Source organism: Pelodiscus sinensis, chromosome 4 (assembly GCF_052426305.1).
Source record: "Pelodiscus sinensis isolate ZL-2025 chromosome 4, ASM5242630v1, whole genome shotgun sequence".
In the NCBI taxonomy this organism is placed as follows: Eukaryota; Metazoa; Chordata; order Testudines; family Trionychidae; genus Pelodiscus; species Pelodiscus sinensis.
The window spans coordinates 27,764,321-27,781,870 of record NC_143055.1 but is presented as its reverse complement, the minus strand read 5'-3'; the positions used below and the strand labels follow the sequence as shown (position 1 = coordinate 27,781,870).

At 39.0% G+C, this 17,550-nt stretch overlaps 1 protein-coding gene across 6 annotated transcripts in view; it reads left to right on the top strand.

Annotated features, from left to right (window-relative positions):
• The window catches only part of RAB28 (RAB28, member RAS oncogene family), a 110,588-nt gene that overhangs the window by 81,281 nt on the left and 11,757 nt on the right, over positions 1–17,550 (top strand). For all 6 annotated transcript variants that reach the window (XM_006128171.5, XM_006128170.5, XM_075930727.2 and 3 more), the window contains exon 5: positions 14,741–14,844. In XM_006128171.5, coding sequence (XP_006128233.1) covers positions 14,741–14,844 — 104 coding nt within the window. The remainder of the gene's footprint in view (positions 1–14,740; positions 14,845–17,550) is intronic.

Below are 17,550 nucleotides of genomic sequence, written 5' to 3'. Positions count from 1 at the left end.
TGGATGTTGATTAGTCTTGCTACCTTAGAAGTCTGCTGTCCTCCAGTATAAACATTGATGATGATGTAACTGCTTGACTCGCAAAGCCAGTGTTGCCTTTGGGTAGATTGACCAAATGATTATGGAATGACCATGGTGTTAAGCTATTACTTTGTATGAAGTTTATCAGGCAGTTGTCCTTAATATCGTGCTTTATGGCTCAGAGTCATGGAACATATATTAATGCCAGATTTTGAAACTTGATAAGTTCCATAATCTCCGCCTTGGGAAGACTGCCCATGTGAATTGGTGGGACAAAAATCCAAACACGGAGGTCCTTAAGCTGTTTGGTGTCATAGGCAAGTAAGCAATGCTAATGAACAAACAGTTTCACTGGATTGGTCATGTTATAAGGATAGATGATCACAAATAATGAGGATGGTCTTCTATGGCATAAGAATGGCCTAGACTAGAGCGTCAGACCAAAGGTCCATCTAGCTCAGTATCCTGTCATCCTACAGTGGCCAATGCTAGGTGCCCCAAAGGAATGAACAGAACAAGTAATCATCAAAGATTACTCCCCTCTCACTCCTTCCCAGCTTTTAACAACAGAGGTAAGGGACACCATTCCTACCCATCCTTAGGTAGCCATCTATTGGTAGTCAGTATAAGTGTTATAAATATATCTTAAATGCCTCATGACTTCACATGGACATATCTCCCAGGGACCTGGGGATCCTATCTCCAGACAGATTGTTCTGGTGGTAAACCATTGCACAGGTCTGAACTGTTTTGATAGTCAATGTATCCAGACATTACAAGAAAGCATAGAATCTGAATAGAGTGCACAACACCTTCAGAGAGTGGATTATTATGTGCTATCTGTAATCAGATTTTGCCAGTCAGGTATTAGCTTAGTTGCTCACCAATGGCATCATAGAAGATGAAATCCATTGATCAACAGCTCACTCCACATACATCCCCTCCCAAAAGAAGCACAGGTGACACTTGATACGGATTTAATCGGGGTTACCTGCATTGTACACTGGAAAATTTCATGGAATCATAAGAGATTAGTGTTGTAAGAGACTGCAGGAGGTCATCTAGATCAGCCCCTGCTCAAAGCAGGACCAATCCCAAGTAAAACCATCTCATCCAGGGCTTTGTCAAGTCTTGCCTTAAAAACCGCTAAGGATGGAGATTCCACCACCTCCATAGCTATGCCTTTCCAATGCTTTACACCACCCTCCTAGTGAGATGGATATTAGGCAAAATTAACCTAGACCTCCCCACTGTAGTTTGAGACCGTTGCTGTTTCTGTCATCTGCTTCTACTGAGAGCCTAGCTCCATCCTCCTTCCAGTAGCTGAAGGCTGCTCTCATATCCCCACTCACTGTTCTCTTCTGCAGACTAAATAAGCCCAGTTTCCTCAGCCTTTTCTCATAAATCATGTGCTTCAGCCCCCTAATCATTTTTGTGGCCCTTCACTGGACTCTCCAATTTGACCACATGCTTTCTGTGGTGGGGGACCCAAAACTGGAAGCAGTACTTCAGATAGTGGCCATTACCAGTGCTGAATAAAGGGAAAAAAACACTTTCCTTGATCTGCTGGCAAAACTCTTACTAATGTCTGAGACTACCTCGCAGATAACAGTATATAGTGCAGGCAACACCCTGTTTGTTGTGTAAGTCCCTGTGAGGCTTCCACCAGCTTTTTTCATTAAAGTCCTTCCAGAATATCTATTGCCAGGACCTTAGCATAGCCAGGGGCTTTTAACAGTTCCTCCTCATTTTCCGTCCAGGTCCCACTAGCAAATCCCATTGCCAGCATTTTACCATATATCTTCCCTCGTGGGAGGGTAAAGTGGGTTATAAGAAAGGGGGAAAGGGGTTTGGCAACCAATCGTTGCAACCGTAGGTGCCCCAAACCCCACACCATTCCTTTAACCAGCAGGTCCTTTTTAAGTCCTTTACCATGCCAAGAGTACTTGCACTGAATATTGGCCGTACACTTACCAAATAAGTTGCAACATATGGTCTAACACACCTTTTGTGTTCACCATAATATGTGTTCCCTAACACCCGCTGGGAACCTCGTTCCACCAAAGCCAATATGGTGGTGAGGTAAAATTTCTTCCGAGATCCCCCTAAAAAAGAGTAGCTAGCACAATGTCCACAGAAGGTTCAAACTGCAACTGATAATTACATCTCAAGGGGGAAGGAAGTGCTGTTGTGTGATGCTGCTTTGTCTGCTGTGTGTAAAGAGGAATTTCCCATGCCAGGGCTTGCACCTATAAAGCCTTGTACACTTACATTCCCAGGGGGTGAATCAGTGCTGCAAAGCTAACCATTACCCACCTTTATGCAGACGTTTCTGGCCTTGTACCACCTGCTACAAAGCATCACTGCTGCCTTCTGGCAAGCCTGGGCAATGATCCCCCTGTTTTCACTGCAGGGTAGTCCTTCTAATAAGCTTCACCACAGGCTGTTCCCCACTCTGGTACTCAGAGTGCAGAAGGTGGGGGCCCACAAAAGACCTTAAAAATACCTTTCCTCTGTAGATTTCTGCTTAAAAGCTCCCCAAGATCACAGATTCCCTGGCGTTAGGAAGTAGCTGCCACCACCAAGTGAAACAAAAAAACCCTTTCTTCTTGAACCCAGGAAGAAAGCACTTGGACTTCTTCCAGAGGGTACCCCAAGCTTTTTTTTTTTTTACCACAAGAAACTTAAAAAAAAAAGAGAGAGAGAGAACAAACTGCAAACTCTGATAACTGACCTCTCTGTCTAGGCATGCATACACAGACCTATTACCTTTGAGGACACAAAAATCAAATCATCGCCTTAACAAAGGTAATTTTATTAACAAAACAAAAAGATATACTTGAAAGCCAACTTGGTTGGTAGGTGTTTTAAAGCAACTGAGAAAAGAACATTTTAAAAACAGAAATTCCATCCCTGGGATACAACTTAAAAGTACCGTGTATAGGTGAGGGGGACACATGGACTTAGCACAGAGAAGTTTAACCAAACAACAAAACAAAGAACATAATCTGATCTCATCTAACAAGAAAAACCAACCCATTCCTTATGTACTCACATATCCGTGTTTCAACGTCTAGTCCATTTTCATGCCCAGTATTATTTGTAGGTTTGGTAGTGCTGCCTCGTTCAATTCATCTTGTTCACCCAAATCCTGGGTTAAAACTCACACAAAGTGGAAAAGCAAGGAGGGTTTCTTTTATATCAGATCTCAACACCTATCTCCATTGGCTCTCTTAGCTCCCTGCCAACACCTCTTAGCTACCTGAGTTTAACCCTTTGGTTACTGAATGCTGAGATGTTCAGAAAAGGCCAGCACTCTTCCTATCCATCACATGCCCCCCTTCTGCCTCCCAAATCAAAGACAGTGGTGGACAGTCTGGTCCACATTGGCTGTGATTTCTTCCTGGAGATTTAGGAGAAAACAAAGTTAATAATATACCTGCATACACTAAATCTATTTGTCATAGTGCACATTACTTGTTTTAGGAGCAAAAGTAATCAGCATAGTTTTTATACATTTATGCTGGTGCCATGCTCAGGAGTTGTATGTACAAAAGGAAGCTTGCACACAAAATCACACAGATCTCACCTCTGCTCTCAGAACATCCTTTTGCAGCTCCTGTTATTAAATCTTTCCTGTTTTAGAGGAGCCAGGGATGAAAAATTTCCACCTTACATTGCCTCCATGGGGCATGAATTTTCTTGCACCTAACTCTAGAACTTTGCTAGAATTTATTCCTTGGTTTAAAAGGAATTAAAATTATAAATAAGCTGTTTTTCTCGAATTGTTGTGAAATGCGTATTTTTAATACTTGTGGCTTTCTGCTGAGAAGGAAGCTTTTAAAATATATTGTGTACTTACTGGAGTTTTTGGGCTATCAATCCAGTTTTTTGGGAATGTAATTCCTAACTACTTTCATGGTTTTGTAGGAGAAAGTGTCAAAGTAATAATTTATTTCTAAAATGCTAAAAAATTGGCACTGGCTATTATTATTCACCCGTTAACATTTCTTCTAATACAGTATCTGATTTGTGACTATGTCCTCATAAAGAAACATCAGCATTAGAGTGTATATGACAGCGAGAAAGTAAACACATGCTTGCAATCAAATTAATGTATTTCATCTGTCTCCAACTAATAACAATCTGTCATGCTATCTATCTGAGCAGGGGCATAAACAGTTTATTTTGTGTTTGGAATAACTTCCTGGAGGTAGTTAATGTGACACGCAGTTTGTCTGAAATGAGTATAACCAGAGCAACACGCTAGATGTTTTCTTGATAACCTAAAAAATTACTGAGAAAATCCTGTACTGGAATTGTATTTATATTTCCCTTTCAGCTTCCTTAAGTCAGAATCATCGTGTATGTTTCATCAGGACTTCACTAAAAGTGTATTCCTTTCTTGGCATCTGATACAGTTTTAGTGTGAGAAAAGGATTACAAGCATTAATAGAAATTTAAGTATAAAAGGTTGCACTTCCCATTCTGACACTAAGGTTCCATTGTTTACCTTGTAAAGGAGAGTGTATTATATTGACCGTAATTTACAAGTGTCAAGTCCAAGCTGGTTTTTGAAAAGCCGTCTCTCTCTCTGTAGGTGAAACAGTGTATAATAGCAATGAGAAAATGATTGAATACTGAAATAACGCAACTAGGTGATTGATTAATGCATATGATACCTGCATATGTTGTTTACTTTTTATCTAAATATCTTAGATAAGTTTTGTTTTTTAAATGAAAAATTATTGAAAATGACAGTATACGCAGCCTGGAAATCTAACAAAATACTATTCCTACCTGGAACATCCAAATAAACTTTAAGGGTTAATGAAAAGCTCCTGGACTTAGCTGGGGAGCAATAGGCACAGAGTAATAGACTTAGGCAGAAGAGAGCCATAACTTTGGGGTTTTGGGAAATACAAGGGGAGGAAACAGCACTACAGGTTGAACCTCCCTGGGTCCAGCACCCCCTTGGCGTGGTCCCTATTGAAGGGATTTGCTTGACTGGGGAGCTCTCTGCTGTGCCACTGGACCCACTCTTGCTGGGGTGGGGGCAGGGCTGGAGTGCCCCACTTTACAGCTAGGGCTGGAGTTTCTCCGCAGCCAGGGCCAGAGCCCCCTGCTGCGTTGCTAGTCCTGCTGCTACTGGGGCTGGAGTTCTCTGCTGCACCACTGGCTGTCTCCAGGATCAGAGCTCCCCAGCTACCAGAGCCAGAGCTCCCCGCTGAGCCACCGGACCTGCAACTCTCTGGTGGCTGGGCCTGGAGCTCCAAACTGTGCCTCCAGACCTCCTTGCCATGGCATTTCAAAGGGGCAGTTCTGCATGGAGCCTGGGATCAGCTGTGTGGCACTGCCCCTTTGAAACGCCGACACCGTGTTTCAAAGCGGCAGTGACACATGGAGCCCTTAGTGGGCTCCCCCTTCCCCCCCTTTGCTGCCTCTATCTGATAGCATTTGCTTATCAGATAGTCGATTAGTCCTTAACATCCTTGATACAACCTGTACTGGTATAGGTGAGACTGTATCTTGCCAGAACTGCGGACCCTGCCAATCAACAGCCTGGTAGGATATGGCTAAAGAGCATACCAGGTAAACAGGCATAGAAAATCCTGTTGCCTTGCATCTATCTCCTACTATTCCAGTGGCAAAATGTCTTAAGTCATGATATATTAAAACACTTCTGCTTTGGTGGTGCCTTTCCTCCTTCTCCCTAGTGCGTCAGTACCTAAGCACAAACAAAACTTGAATCTTAAATATCAGAAGTGAAGTTAAAATGATTGTAGTGTTTGAACTATATTGTTTCCTTACATTGTTTTCCCATACAAACCAGTATGAAAACAATTCCCTTCATTTGCTTACTGTGACCGAGTTAAAGATTTCTAGTGAAACAGGTCATCTAATGCTATAGTAAGCAAATAAGATGAAAAAGAGAAATTGTTATATGTTGCACATTTATATAATGACCCAGGAGTATTTTAGAAGAGAAAATATGTACATAATATTAAGCACATGTAAATGAAATTAATAAATTATGAGTGCATTTTACTTGTCATGTCTGTGTGGGCTAATTTTGATAGCTCATTATTTATACTTTGTGTAATTTTATAACTTGTATGAACAGCTGCAAATACTTTGGTGAAAGATTATATATCATTTTCCATAGCGTACTCTATAGTACTGCTTATAACTATAGTCTTTTATAGAGTAAACTACCCTTAATTACATTTAAATATGAAATTGTCCATTTTAATTATAAAAATGGATAATTGTAAATGTATGTACATGTATAATACATGTATACGACAAAAAAAGTAACATTTATTTATGAAGTTTAAGTGTAAACATGAGAACTATTAATGGTGGATGTCCTCACAACACAGCTAGCACGACTGTACATTTTTAAATTAAAGGGGTACCAGATTTAAATTGGGAAGCCCTTGTGAAATTATCTGTGTCAAATGTGTTAATTTAATGTGGTTTTAAAAATGGGTAATTTAGCAATTAGTGGTAGATACAATACCTTACCATAAGCATAATTCAGGTTCTCGATATCACAGTGGTGCCATGTTGGTTAGATGAATAATCTGGAGATTCTTGAGAAACCCCGGCAAACCACTGAACATACACAGACATTGGTCTTATCTAATATGCATTGCATAGTGCCTGCCCCTCTCCACCTCTCCCACCTCACAACACAAGCTTCCATGGCTGCTTCCTGATGTGACTTTAAATTGCCTTGTGAGCTGTATGCGCCCATTCTCCCGACTGTTGTGCAGCATTCATGCAGAATTGTAATCTGACTTGCTATTAATCCAGCAAACTCTCATTCTTTCTGGAGTTGTCAGTGGTGTTGGTACAGAATGCTGGAAGCCACTGGGTGTGTGGCAATGACTACTATATGTAGATACCTTTCTCCTGCCTGAGTGTTTTGGACCCTATTTCTTCATAATTGCTGCTCTCTCTCTAGCAGAGCTCCATTTGAAAGTATGTGTAATTATTTGATTTTGTTACTTTTTTTGGAATTTTTGATGTTATTCTCAGAATTTGTCATTTATTGGCCATGAAGTGACTGACTATTTATTTTTGAAATACCTTAACCATAACATACAGCATTTTGTTGATTACCCAATAAAACATCTTTTGGCACTTATTAGCCTGCCATAGTAGTTACCAGCTTTATTACAGCTTTATATAGTAAGTTACATTAAACATGTTTTATTACCAAGTCTTATTTTGAGACAATAAAAATGTGCCTCATGGGACTTGGTGTCACATTTTTATTTGTTAAAATCAATTTCTGCTAAGCTAATAAAATTAGTACCTGTTTTATTTTATAGAAATCAATGGGCTACAGCTAATTAAACAGTTTTGATTATTAATTTTTTCCATGTTTACTGTGGATCGGAATGAAAATGATCACATATCCCTGCCTTTAAAAAGACGTTTGATAAGTAGTCTGATGCAAGCTTTTTTTATTTTGTTATATGTGGGTTGCCATCTTAATGGTGCAAATTAAAAAGTTTAGGATCACTTCTGAGATCTAAATCACTTCTTAGCCAATATCGTCACCATGATAAGGTAGCACAGTAAATTGTTAACTGGCCTCTCGTCTGCTCTGTTTCTGTTGCTGTTTCTGTTGCTTCAAAGAAAGATACAGTCTCAAGATAAAGAATTCTGGACCAGATTCTGCAGTCTACTGATAGATTATATCTGACCTTCATATGGACATAAGAGGCTGCAAAAAGTAGTGTTAATATACACCTCTTAATCTGATCAAGACTAGACCTGTGTGTAATCCATTTATGTAGTTTGTTCCTGTCAACTATAACTTTAAAAGATATTTAAACAAAAAATGGTCTCGCTCTGCTTTCTTGGTTTTCTAAATCCATATGCCATATGTTTTCATTAGAACCAGAATTTTGCATGCCTCAAAATGCAGGTTTAGTGGCATTTATTCTACCTGGTTTTTGGTTGAAACTTTGGACCGAATCTCTCTTATACAACAGGTAGGCCATTCTTTGTGTCCAAAATGGGTTTTGCACAGCAAAATATTATCTTTGTATATAAAAATTCAGAAGCATTGTTTGAATTCCATTTTCCTATTGTAAATTTTAAGAAATGATCTGTCTTGAAGTATTTTTAGTTAATCTAACAGTGTATGATATATGGCAGGGATGGGGAACTTGTTTTCAGAGGTCTTTGACTCAGAGGAAAATCAGTTGGGGTCACACACAAGCAAAAAAAAAAACCCATCTTAACTCATCTGTATTTAGAGCTGGATGTCCTCTTTTGGGGAGCTGGACAATTATACTTTTTGGGAGTCAGTAGTCTCAGGGTGAGGTCAGATGAGGGGTTCAGAGTGCCAGATGGAGCTGCAAGTTGAGGCAGGACAGTGGGTGTGGGAGGTGGTCAGGGCTCCGACTGAGGGTGGGGATGTGGGATCTAGGAAGGAATTAGGATGCTATGCTGGGTTTCAGGGTTGGGATGTAGGGTGTAGAAGGGAATTGACTTAACATGCAGGAGGGGGATCAGGAGGGGGTTTGGGTGCAGGGTCTGGGATGGAGTTAGGGCATGGGAAGGGCTCAGGCATGGACCAGAGGTTTGGGGCCCAGGGCTTTTACCTGGAACATCTCCCTGTTGATGTGGAGGGAAGCAGTTGTCGCAGTGCCATCAGTGCTGTCCTGTGCTTGCCTATAGGCACTACCTCTTGCAACTCCCATTAGCCAGGAATCCCAGCCAGGAGCTGCAGGAGTGGAGCCTGCAGGTGAGGATAGTGTGGGGATGGAGCTTCTCCCCCCGCACCTCCCTCCCCTCGCCCCCCATGCTCCAGTACAATGGGGCGGATGGCAGTGTGTGGAAATGCCTTCCTGCCCTGCAGCAGGCAGGACCAGATAATATTCAGGGGCTTTAGTAGCTGCAGCCTGAGTCCCAGTCTTAAGCTACGTCTACACTGTAGCCTTCTTCCGGAAAAGTTTATGTAAATGAAGTGTGGAGTGGAATATCACCGCACTTCATTTCATAGAATCATAGAATCATAGAATAATAGGACTGGAAGGGACCTCAAGAGGTCATCGAGTCCAGCCCCCCGCCCTCAAGGCAGGACCAAGCTCCGTCTACACCATCCCTGACAGATGTCTATCCAACCTGTTCTTAAATATCTCCAGAGAGGGAGATTCCACCACCTCCCTTGGCAATTTATTCCAATATTTGACCACCCTGACAGTTAGGAATTTTTTCCTAATGTCCAATCTAAACCTCCCCTGCTGCACTTTAAGCCCATTACTCCTTGTCCTGTCCTCAGAAACCAAGAGGAACAATTTTTCTCCTTCCTCCTTGTGACACCCTTTTAGATATTTGAAAACCACTATCATGTCCCCCCTTAATCTTCTCTTTTCCAAACTAAACAAGCCCAGTTCATGAAGCCTGGCTTCATAGGTCATGTTCTCTAAACCTTTAATCATTCTTGTCGCTCTTCTCTGCACCCTTTCCAATTTCTCCACATCTTTCTTGAAATGTGGCGCCCAGAACTGGACACAGTACTCCAGCTGAGGCCTAACTAGTGCAGAGTAGAGCGGCAGAATGACTTCACGAGTTTTGCTTACAACACACCTGTTGATACAACCTAGAATCATATTTGCTTTTTTTGCAACAGCATCACACTGTTGACTCATATTCAACTTGTGGTCCACTATGACCCCTAGATCCCTTTCCGCCATGCTCCTTCCTAGACAGTCGCTTCCCATCTTGTATGTATGGAACTGATTGTTCCTTCCTAAGTGGAGCATTTTGCATTTCTCTTTATTAAACCATCCTCATCCAATTTGCATAATTGATTAGCAGATGTTTTTGCACAAGAGGCTTTTGCGCAAAAAGGAGATGTGTAGACAACTCCTTTTTGTGCAATAACCTCCTCTTACACAAGAGCCGTTCTTCCTCATTTTTTCAGAAAGAACGGCTCTTGCGCAAGAGGGATTTGTGCAAAAAGGAGTCGTCTACACATCTCCTTGTGCAAAAATGCAAATGAAGTGCAGTGATATTCCACTCCGCGCTTCATTTGCATAAGCTTTTCCAGAAGAAGTCTACAGTGTAGACATATCTTTAGGGAGCCCTGCAAAACAACCTGAACTTTTGGCAAGCTGGAAATCTTTTTTCAGGGCCCCCTTAACCCAAGTTCCGGTGCTACAGCTCCTAAAGCCCCTTTTAAATCTTCTATTAACATATTCCACTTTTTGTGGCTGTGCATTTGATTTTTTTCCTTCTGAAGAATAGTATTTTGCACTCAACTTTATGGGATTTCATCTTGCTGATTTCTCACCAATACTCCCAATTTGTCTAGGCTGTTTTGAATTCCAAACCTGTCTTCCAAAGTGTTTGAAGCTCTTCTCAGGTTGGTGTTATCTGCAGATTTTGTAAGCATACTCCCAAATTGGTTATCCAAGTAATTAACAAACATATTGACTAGTACCAGCTATATGTGTCAAAAACCTTACTAAAACAAAGGTATTGCATCTCTGCTGTGTGCATCCCACATCCAGTAGGTTATCCTGTGCCTCATACTGACTGGGAAATTGTCCATATGAAAAAACAGGTTAATACATTCTTAAATAACTTGGTTTTGGAATCAAATCAGTTGTAGAGAGATTATGAATTTTGATTGTGCAACTTATTTCGCGCTCTGGTGCGGTGTAGACACACCCTTATTTGATATGTACTGATGAAGTAAGGTTGTTGCATTTGTTACAATTTGAGCTACGCAAATTGTGTACCTTATTTCGAGTCAATTTTGAAATATCTTATTTTGAAATTTGACACGGTCTAAACTTATTTCAAAATAAATCTGTATTCCGAAATGTCCCTTACTCCTCGTGGAATGAGGTTTACAGGGACGTCAGAATAGTAAGTCAGTTATATTTCAAAATAACAAGCACACGCAAAAGACGCAGAATAGCTATTTCGGGATACCTCTGGTATCCCAAAATAGCGCTGCAGTGTCGACATAGCCCTAGTGAGCATAGAGTAAGACAGTAAATGAGCAAATAGTTACCCACAAGCCCCATTAACAGTATGGAATGCATCACTGATTGAAACTGTCTTTGGTAGTTACCACAACCTCTAGTTTCAGGGTCCCATTTCCTGCCCTCTCCCCATTGCGGGGAGATGGCCACCATCTCATCTTGTCTCTTAATTTGTCACTGAATGTGTTTCAGTTAGGCATTATCTTTTTTCTGTTCAATTAATTTCACTTCAGGGACTTTGGATACACTTTCTCAATGTTTTAGCTACCTGGATTAAATGAATGGATTAGCCAACTTTCACAGCCATGGATGATAGTGTCCTACTACCAATCAGGTTAATAGAATTTAAAAAAAAAGAAATTTAGTGTGTGAGAGAGAGACAGAAAGAGAGAGAGAGAAAAAAAACTCAAAAATTTAGAAAATAAAATTGGTGGGGATAATCTGCTCTTAACTGGCATTCTGGAAGGTAGACAGAGTTAAACCCGTGGCCTTTTTTGAATGTTGGATATCCCAAAATGGGCCTGAATATAGTTAATGGTAATAATGTGGTTGATAGAGCGTTCAGTGACCACCTTTGAAGTTGCCTCTTCTAAGACTGAGGAAATACAACTTGCAGAAAGATGAGGGAGAGTAAGATTGACAATGGCATGGTTTTGGGTTTTCCATGATTCATGGCTGGCGTAATAGCCAAGTGTAGGAAATTTAATTACGTTTGCAGAAAAGTATGAACTCATTATTGACTATACTTCTGCTTTGAAAGTATTGGGACTCACCACTATTGCACCTTCATTTCTGTATTTGCATGAGAAGCAGGCCAATATCTGCTGGAGGATTATTCAAATAGTTCTGGTTACTGTTTTTTGTTTTTGTTTTCAGCATATTATGTTCTGTTAGATTACATTGCTTACTGGTTGCTAGCAACCTCCTGTTATGGATCTATTGGCACTGCTTTTCCATTTTTTCTTTCTGTGGCTACGTCTAAACTATGGGCTTTTTCTGGGATACCGGAAGGTATCCCGGAAAAACTGCTCTGTGTCCAGGGAATGCGTCTGCTTTTCTGCTTTTTTTTGAGGAAGAGCAGACGCGCTCTTTTAGAAGCTTTGCCTTCCTCCTTCCACGAGGAAGAAGGGCTCTTCCGAAGGAGGAGCATTTTCTGAAATTTGGCCCAGTGTAGATGGGCCAAATTTTGGGAAAGTTTTTTCAGAAGAGGCTATCGGAAAAAGGTACACAACTTGCAGAGTGCAATTTGCGTACCTTTTTCTAAAAGATCATTGTAGTCTAGACATAGCCTGTTACATACAATTATTCCCATTCCTCTTTCTTTCCCATGTTATTACTCTGTCAATCTTCCTCTTTCTCATTTGTTTAACCTGTGATGATGTTCTATTTTTCGTTTTGGGACTTCATACCATGCCACTATAGTGCTATTCTTCTATTCAAGTAAAGCTTTATGAAGCGTATGTTACATCCTTACCCTAAGATCTGCATAGGCTTTCACATAGTTTTAGTGTGGATTTTAAGGTGGTGTTAAGTTGTGACTACTGATGTGCTTGAAGTTAGGTCTGTGCCTAAAAAACATGCTGGATCAGGGCCTTAGACCTCTTACCCAATACCTTGCATTTTCTGCTGAAACTAATTCAAAACCAATGTAGAAGTATCTTGCTGAACTGAGGCTTAAATGACTTGGGTTTGGCTACCTGAAGGAACTTCTCTTTGATGGATACCATCACGGTTGCAATCAGTGGAACTTCTTGAAAGATCATCTCTTGGTTTAAAAGGGAGAGGGAACTGCAACGGTAATTTTAATGAGAGGGCTGCCACTTGGACCAACAGATCTGGAATTTGTCAAAGCATGCTGTGGAGCATCTCTGTTCTTTTAATATTTTTTCTGGGGGAGAGAGGTTGTGCAATTTTGGGAGTCATTGGTGGGATTAAATGGTATCAGTGGCAGACTCTTTTGTATTAATCACATTTATCTTGTGTGTTCTGTATTAGTATAGGTGCATAGTTAGCTTATGCACTTTTACTAATACGTGTAAAAAAACATAATAAAATTGGAGGCTGTGTTGAGCCCTCTCTAAAAGTTTGGCCTAATAATGTTGAATGTAAAAAATAAAATAAAAATTCTTCTCCTTCTCCCACTCAAAATAGTTCTCCACCAGGTGTGGTGATATAGTTTTCTCCCACACAGCAATGTTAAGCCTAAAAATAGTAAAAGTATTCTGTATTTTCAATCAAAAACATTTCTTGACATAAGCTTTCTCTTATAGTATATGTTATTTTCAAGAGAAAAAAAAACACTTGGTATTTTTTATAAGCGGTTCAGGTTTTTTTTAATTGGTTATTGACTTCATTTGAGACTTACCTTCACTGTATTTGTTCTTCCTATTTTTGTTAAATAACTATTCTAGCTTCAATATTACAATAAACCACTACCGTAAACATTACTGTTACTAACTTAGTATTTTAGTCCTCCGCAATATTAATGCCTATTATGGTAGGTGGATGATTTTAGGCCTCTTCTTGTAAACAAGGCATCAGTGATATGCAAGGAAATGCAACATATGGCAAAAAGCTCTGTATTGAACAATGTACACAGTATAAATGGAATATAGGAATCTCATCGTTAGATAAAAAATGTTGCAAAAAACCCCTCCAGAAGCCTGCAAATAAAAGACCTCCAATATCATTTTTAAATAAAGCCTTTTATGTAGTATAAGACCATTTTTTAAGTCAAATGACACTATTATGCAGACTTACTAGATTTGCAAATTTACAAGTTTTTACAAGTCAGTTGGGTCCCTTCCTCAGGAAATCAGTTTAAGTTTTTTTTCCTGTATTGACTCAAAGAGCCTAGTTGTCCTTAAATCCTTGTGAATATATTTGCCTTATAATTTGATGGCATTGAGTCAACACCCTTATAGGGACTGTAATGCAATAAAAAGAGAAACTGTTCAATATAGCTCCCAGTTACTCTAGGATCAGATTTGCAGAAATTGGAATGTACACAATAAAACCTGTACAAGACTTGAGATCCATGTTGTATTTTAAGCACCCAGGGCTTTTCAATGAAACATATTGTTTAAAAGTTTTGCTCTGCTTCCAGTGGGTATATAAGGGTAAAAATGAAAATAATGCTCACCACTCTAAAATATGCATTTTATGTTGTTTAATACAGCTTTCTGAAGTATATCTTTGTGGAATTTAAAACTCCACTTACAAATAAACTAATGTCAATATTTTCAGTGGATTTTAATGTAATGGATATGTTTGTTGCACCGCTCTTTATTAAAAATCTTTATAATTTACATTTTAACTTGGATTCAAACTATATAGAAGCAGATATGTATCTGTAAGCTTAACCTTTACCTGTAACAGTATTTGAATTGTATTAGAATTTTCATAGTGTATCACATTTTCATGCGGAGCATTTTACTCTGACTCATGGACATGGCTCCTAATAGAGACAGCAGGAGCTCCATGTATTCATCTGAGCATAGAAGGAGGCTCTTATTTTAAATGTTTGTTGCATTTCAAAGTTCAACGTTTATTGTAATTTATTTTTAGATGTACACATAGAAATTTAAGTATTAGGTTATTTTTCCTAAAGGAAGGATTTTATCTGTTGTAAACATTTTCAAGGAGTAACTGATGCCACTATGGGCTCCATTATAGTAATTTCTCCTTTGAACCTTTTATAGTTGATTTGGAGCATATGCGAACAGTGAAAGCTGACAAACACCAACGATTTTGCCAGGAAAATGGTTTCAGTAGCCATTTTGTGTCAGCCAAGACAGGCGATTCTGTAAGTAAGACAAAACAAATTGTTACAGATTTTTTTAAAAACTATAATTTTGGATTGTGATGTGGTAATTTCACTGTACTCCATGATCAAGCTATACAGAATTTCAGTCATTACAGGATGCACCTGCTTGCCTAGTAGTGTGGATCATTATTATAGTGTGTTATAATTATGCTTTGTTAATTATAGTGATGTCTTGTTTGCTTTGAAATTCCACATATTGTTTCTAATCTATAAATAGTTTGATATCTGGCTAGTTTGCACACTGTCTCTTTCTTTCTCTGTGCATATAATGACAGATACAATAAGCTTTTTGCTGATAGTCTAGTCTCTGGGGGTATGTTTACACTACAGAGTTTTGCCATACTGCAATTGCGTTCTTTTGAAAGTAAATCGAAAGAACAGAGGGGTTTTTCTGGAGTTGGTAATCCTCTTTCTACGAGAGAGAAGCCTTTTTCCAAAAGAGCTCTCTTGCAAAAAGGCATGAGAGGTGAAGAGGGAGTACTTTCAAAAGAAGAGGAAAGAGGAAAAAGCACAGGTGCCCTGGGGGCCATTCTTCCATAGCAATCACAGCTTACATGCGAGATGGCGTCCATTCAGTGTGGACGCTATCTGTCAAAAAAGCATATAGCTTTTTCAGTGCTCTTTTGCAGTGTGGACGCTGTCTTCTGGAAGAAGTTTTTTTGGAAGATCTCTTCCGGAAAAGCTTCTTCCAAAAGAAGCCTGCAGTCTAGACATAGCCTAAAGTATTGTCATTTCGGTGGAGGGTCCCCAGCCAAGTAACATGCTCAATTTGGTGGTTCATGGAAGTTTAATTTACTGATTTTCAGAACACAGATAAAAACACGTTTTTGATTAATTATTTGACTATGAACCATAACTGGGGCTAGTATGATTGGTTGGATGAGAAAGGAAGAACTTTTGTTTGTGCTAACAATAACAGGCAGTTTACATGGTGTCGTGTTTAACTTTTGTTACATACATTGATGTGGCAATGGGCATGAAAAGCCATTAAATCAATCTCACTGTCTTCTTAATGGAAGTCATTATTTAATAAATGATTTACTACCCTGGCTACATCATTGAATAATCAAAATACCTTTTAATGTACAAAATAAATTGTTTTAAAAATGGAGTAATCAATGATTGCGTGTTAAGATCTTTATTAAAATATAGACTTATAATACAATTATAATAAAATTACAATTAGCATAAATTATAATAATATTATAATACTTAACTTCTATCACAAATCTATAAGATTATGTGATGTCTGTCAACATTGCTGTTATAAAGTCATTACCAGGGGTTTCTAAATCGGCCATAACACTTGGTTCTCCTTAATTTTTGTATAAAAGTCTGTACTCCAAACACTTTGTCAGATTTAGTTAATTTTTTAAGTGTAACTTATTGTTTATTAGAACAAACAAAACGAATACTCTTTATAGTAGGCCCATTCTATATGCCCTTTTTACCAATAGGCAGTGTCTCCTTTTCAAATTGATTTGATTCACTGTTAGTGATCAGCAAATTAACAGTTCCTTTCTTTGTAGTTGATGATAATGTTAAAATCTGTGAAAGTGTTTTTAGCTTTCTTTTTCACTAATCGCCTAACTATGTAAGCGTTTCATAGATTTTTGTTGAGTTTTTTAATTTGTTGGCTAAAAACTGTAAAGATATTTTAACCTAAAAGAATACATTACACTGAAGTATCATCTCTTGTGAGCAGCTACTTATAAAGTTAAAGCTTCTACTCCATTCTTAAATCTCCCGGATGAGTGTATTCAATCTAAGAGTTCAGTATTACTCACCTTAATGCCAGTGTAGATATGGACTAGCTGAAATAGTTTCATTCATTCTCAGATGAGAAAGTTAAGCGGGTGTGCCCTGGTGAAGGCTCTGGCAAGAACTGGCTGAGCTGTGGCAAAAGCCAGCTGGGAGCTATTTAAAGAACTGGCAGGGACCTGGGTTACAATAGGACAGTACCTGTAAGAAATTTTAAATTACTTCCACCACTGCTAATTCTTATGCTACTGTCTCACAGTAGAGCAGAGGACTTTCAGTTCTTTTGGGAGCTGTGCTGGGAAGGGGAAATAGATATCCATAGCGCATTGCAATGGAAATTGTTTAGATTCAGGGATTTTTGGTAGCAGGGTAAAAATGCAAGGATTTTTAAACTGACTCAGTATGGATGTGATTAATTTTGTTTAACTGTCTGTATCCAACTAATTCAAGGACAAAAGAAAAATCTTATAGCTTAGGTACAGCCCAAGTATCATTCTAGGGAATAATTTCATTTTTAAAAGGGGTTTTATGCAACATGTCCATCTTGTTTTATTGTCTAAATCTGATTCAGTGCCAGGCTGCCACATATTTTAAATGCAGCATGTTAGTAATGAGATAATGTTGTTTCTTAAAACCTTTGTGGATTTAGGATACTATTTTACAAATGCATGTTTGCCTAACTTTAGGTGCAGAACTAATCATATGCAGAATAGGGTCCCAGTGGTGTATCTCTAAACCTTATTGTTCTAAGGTACGGAAACCGTATTTCTGCTGCACAATGCAATGGTAAAATATTTTTCAAGCAAACATTAGTGAATACCCATGTCCATACTTTGCAAAGCTAACCATCATATTTGAGAGGGGTTTAGTATAAGCAATTGTTTAAATTTAAGTCTCTGGAGATAAAGTAGAAGTGTTGCTTAA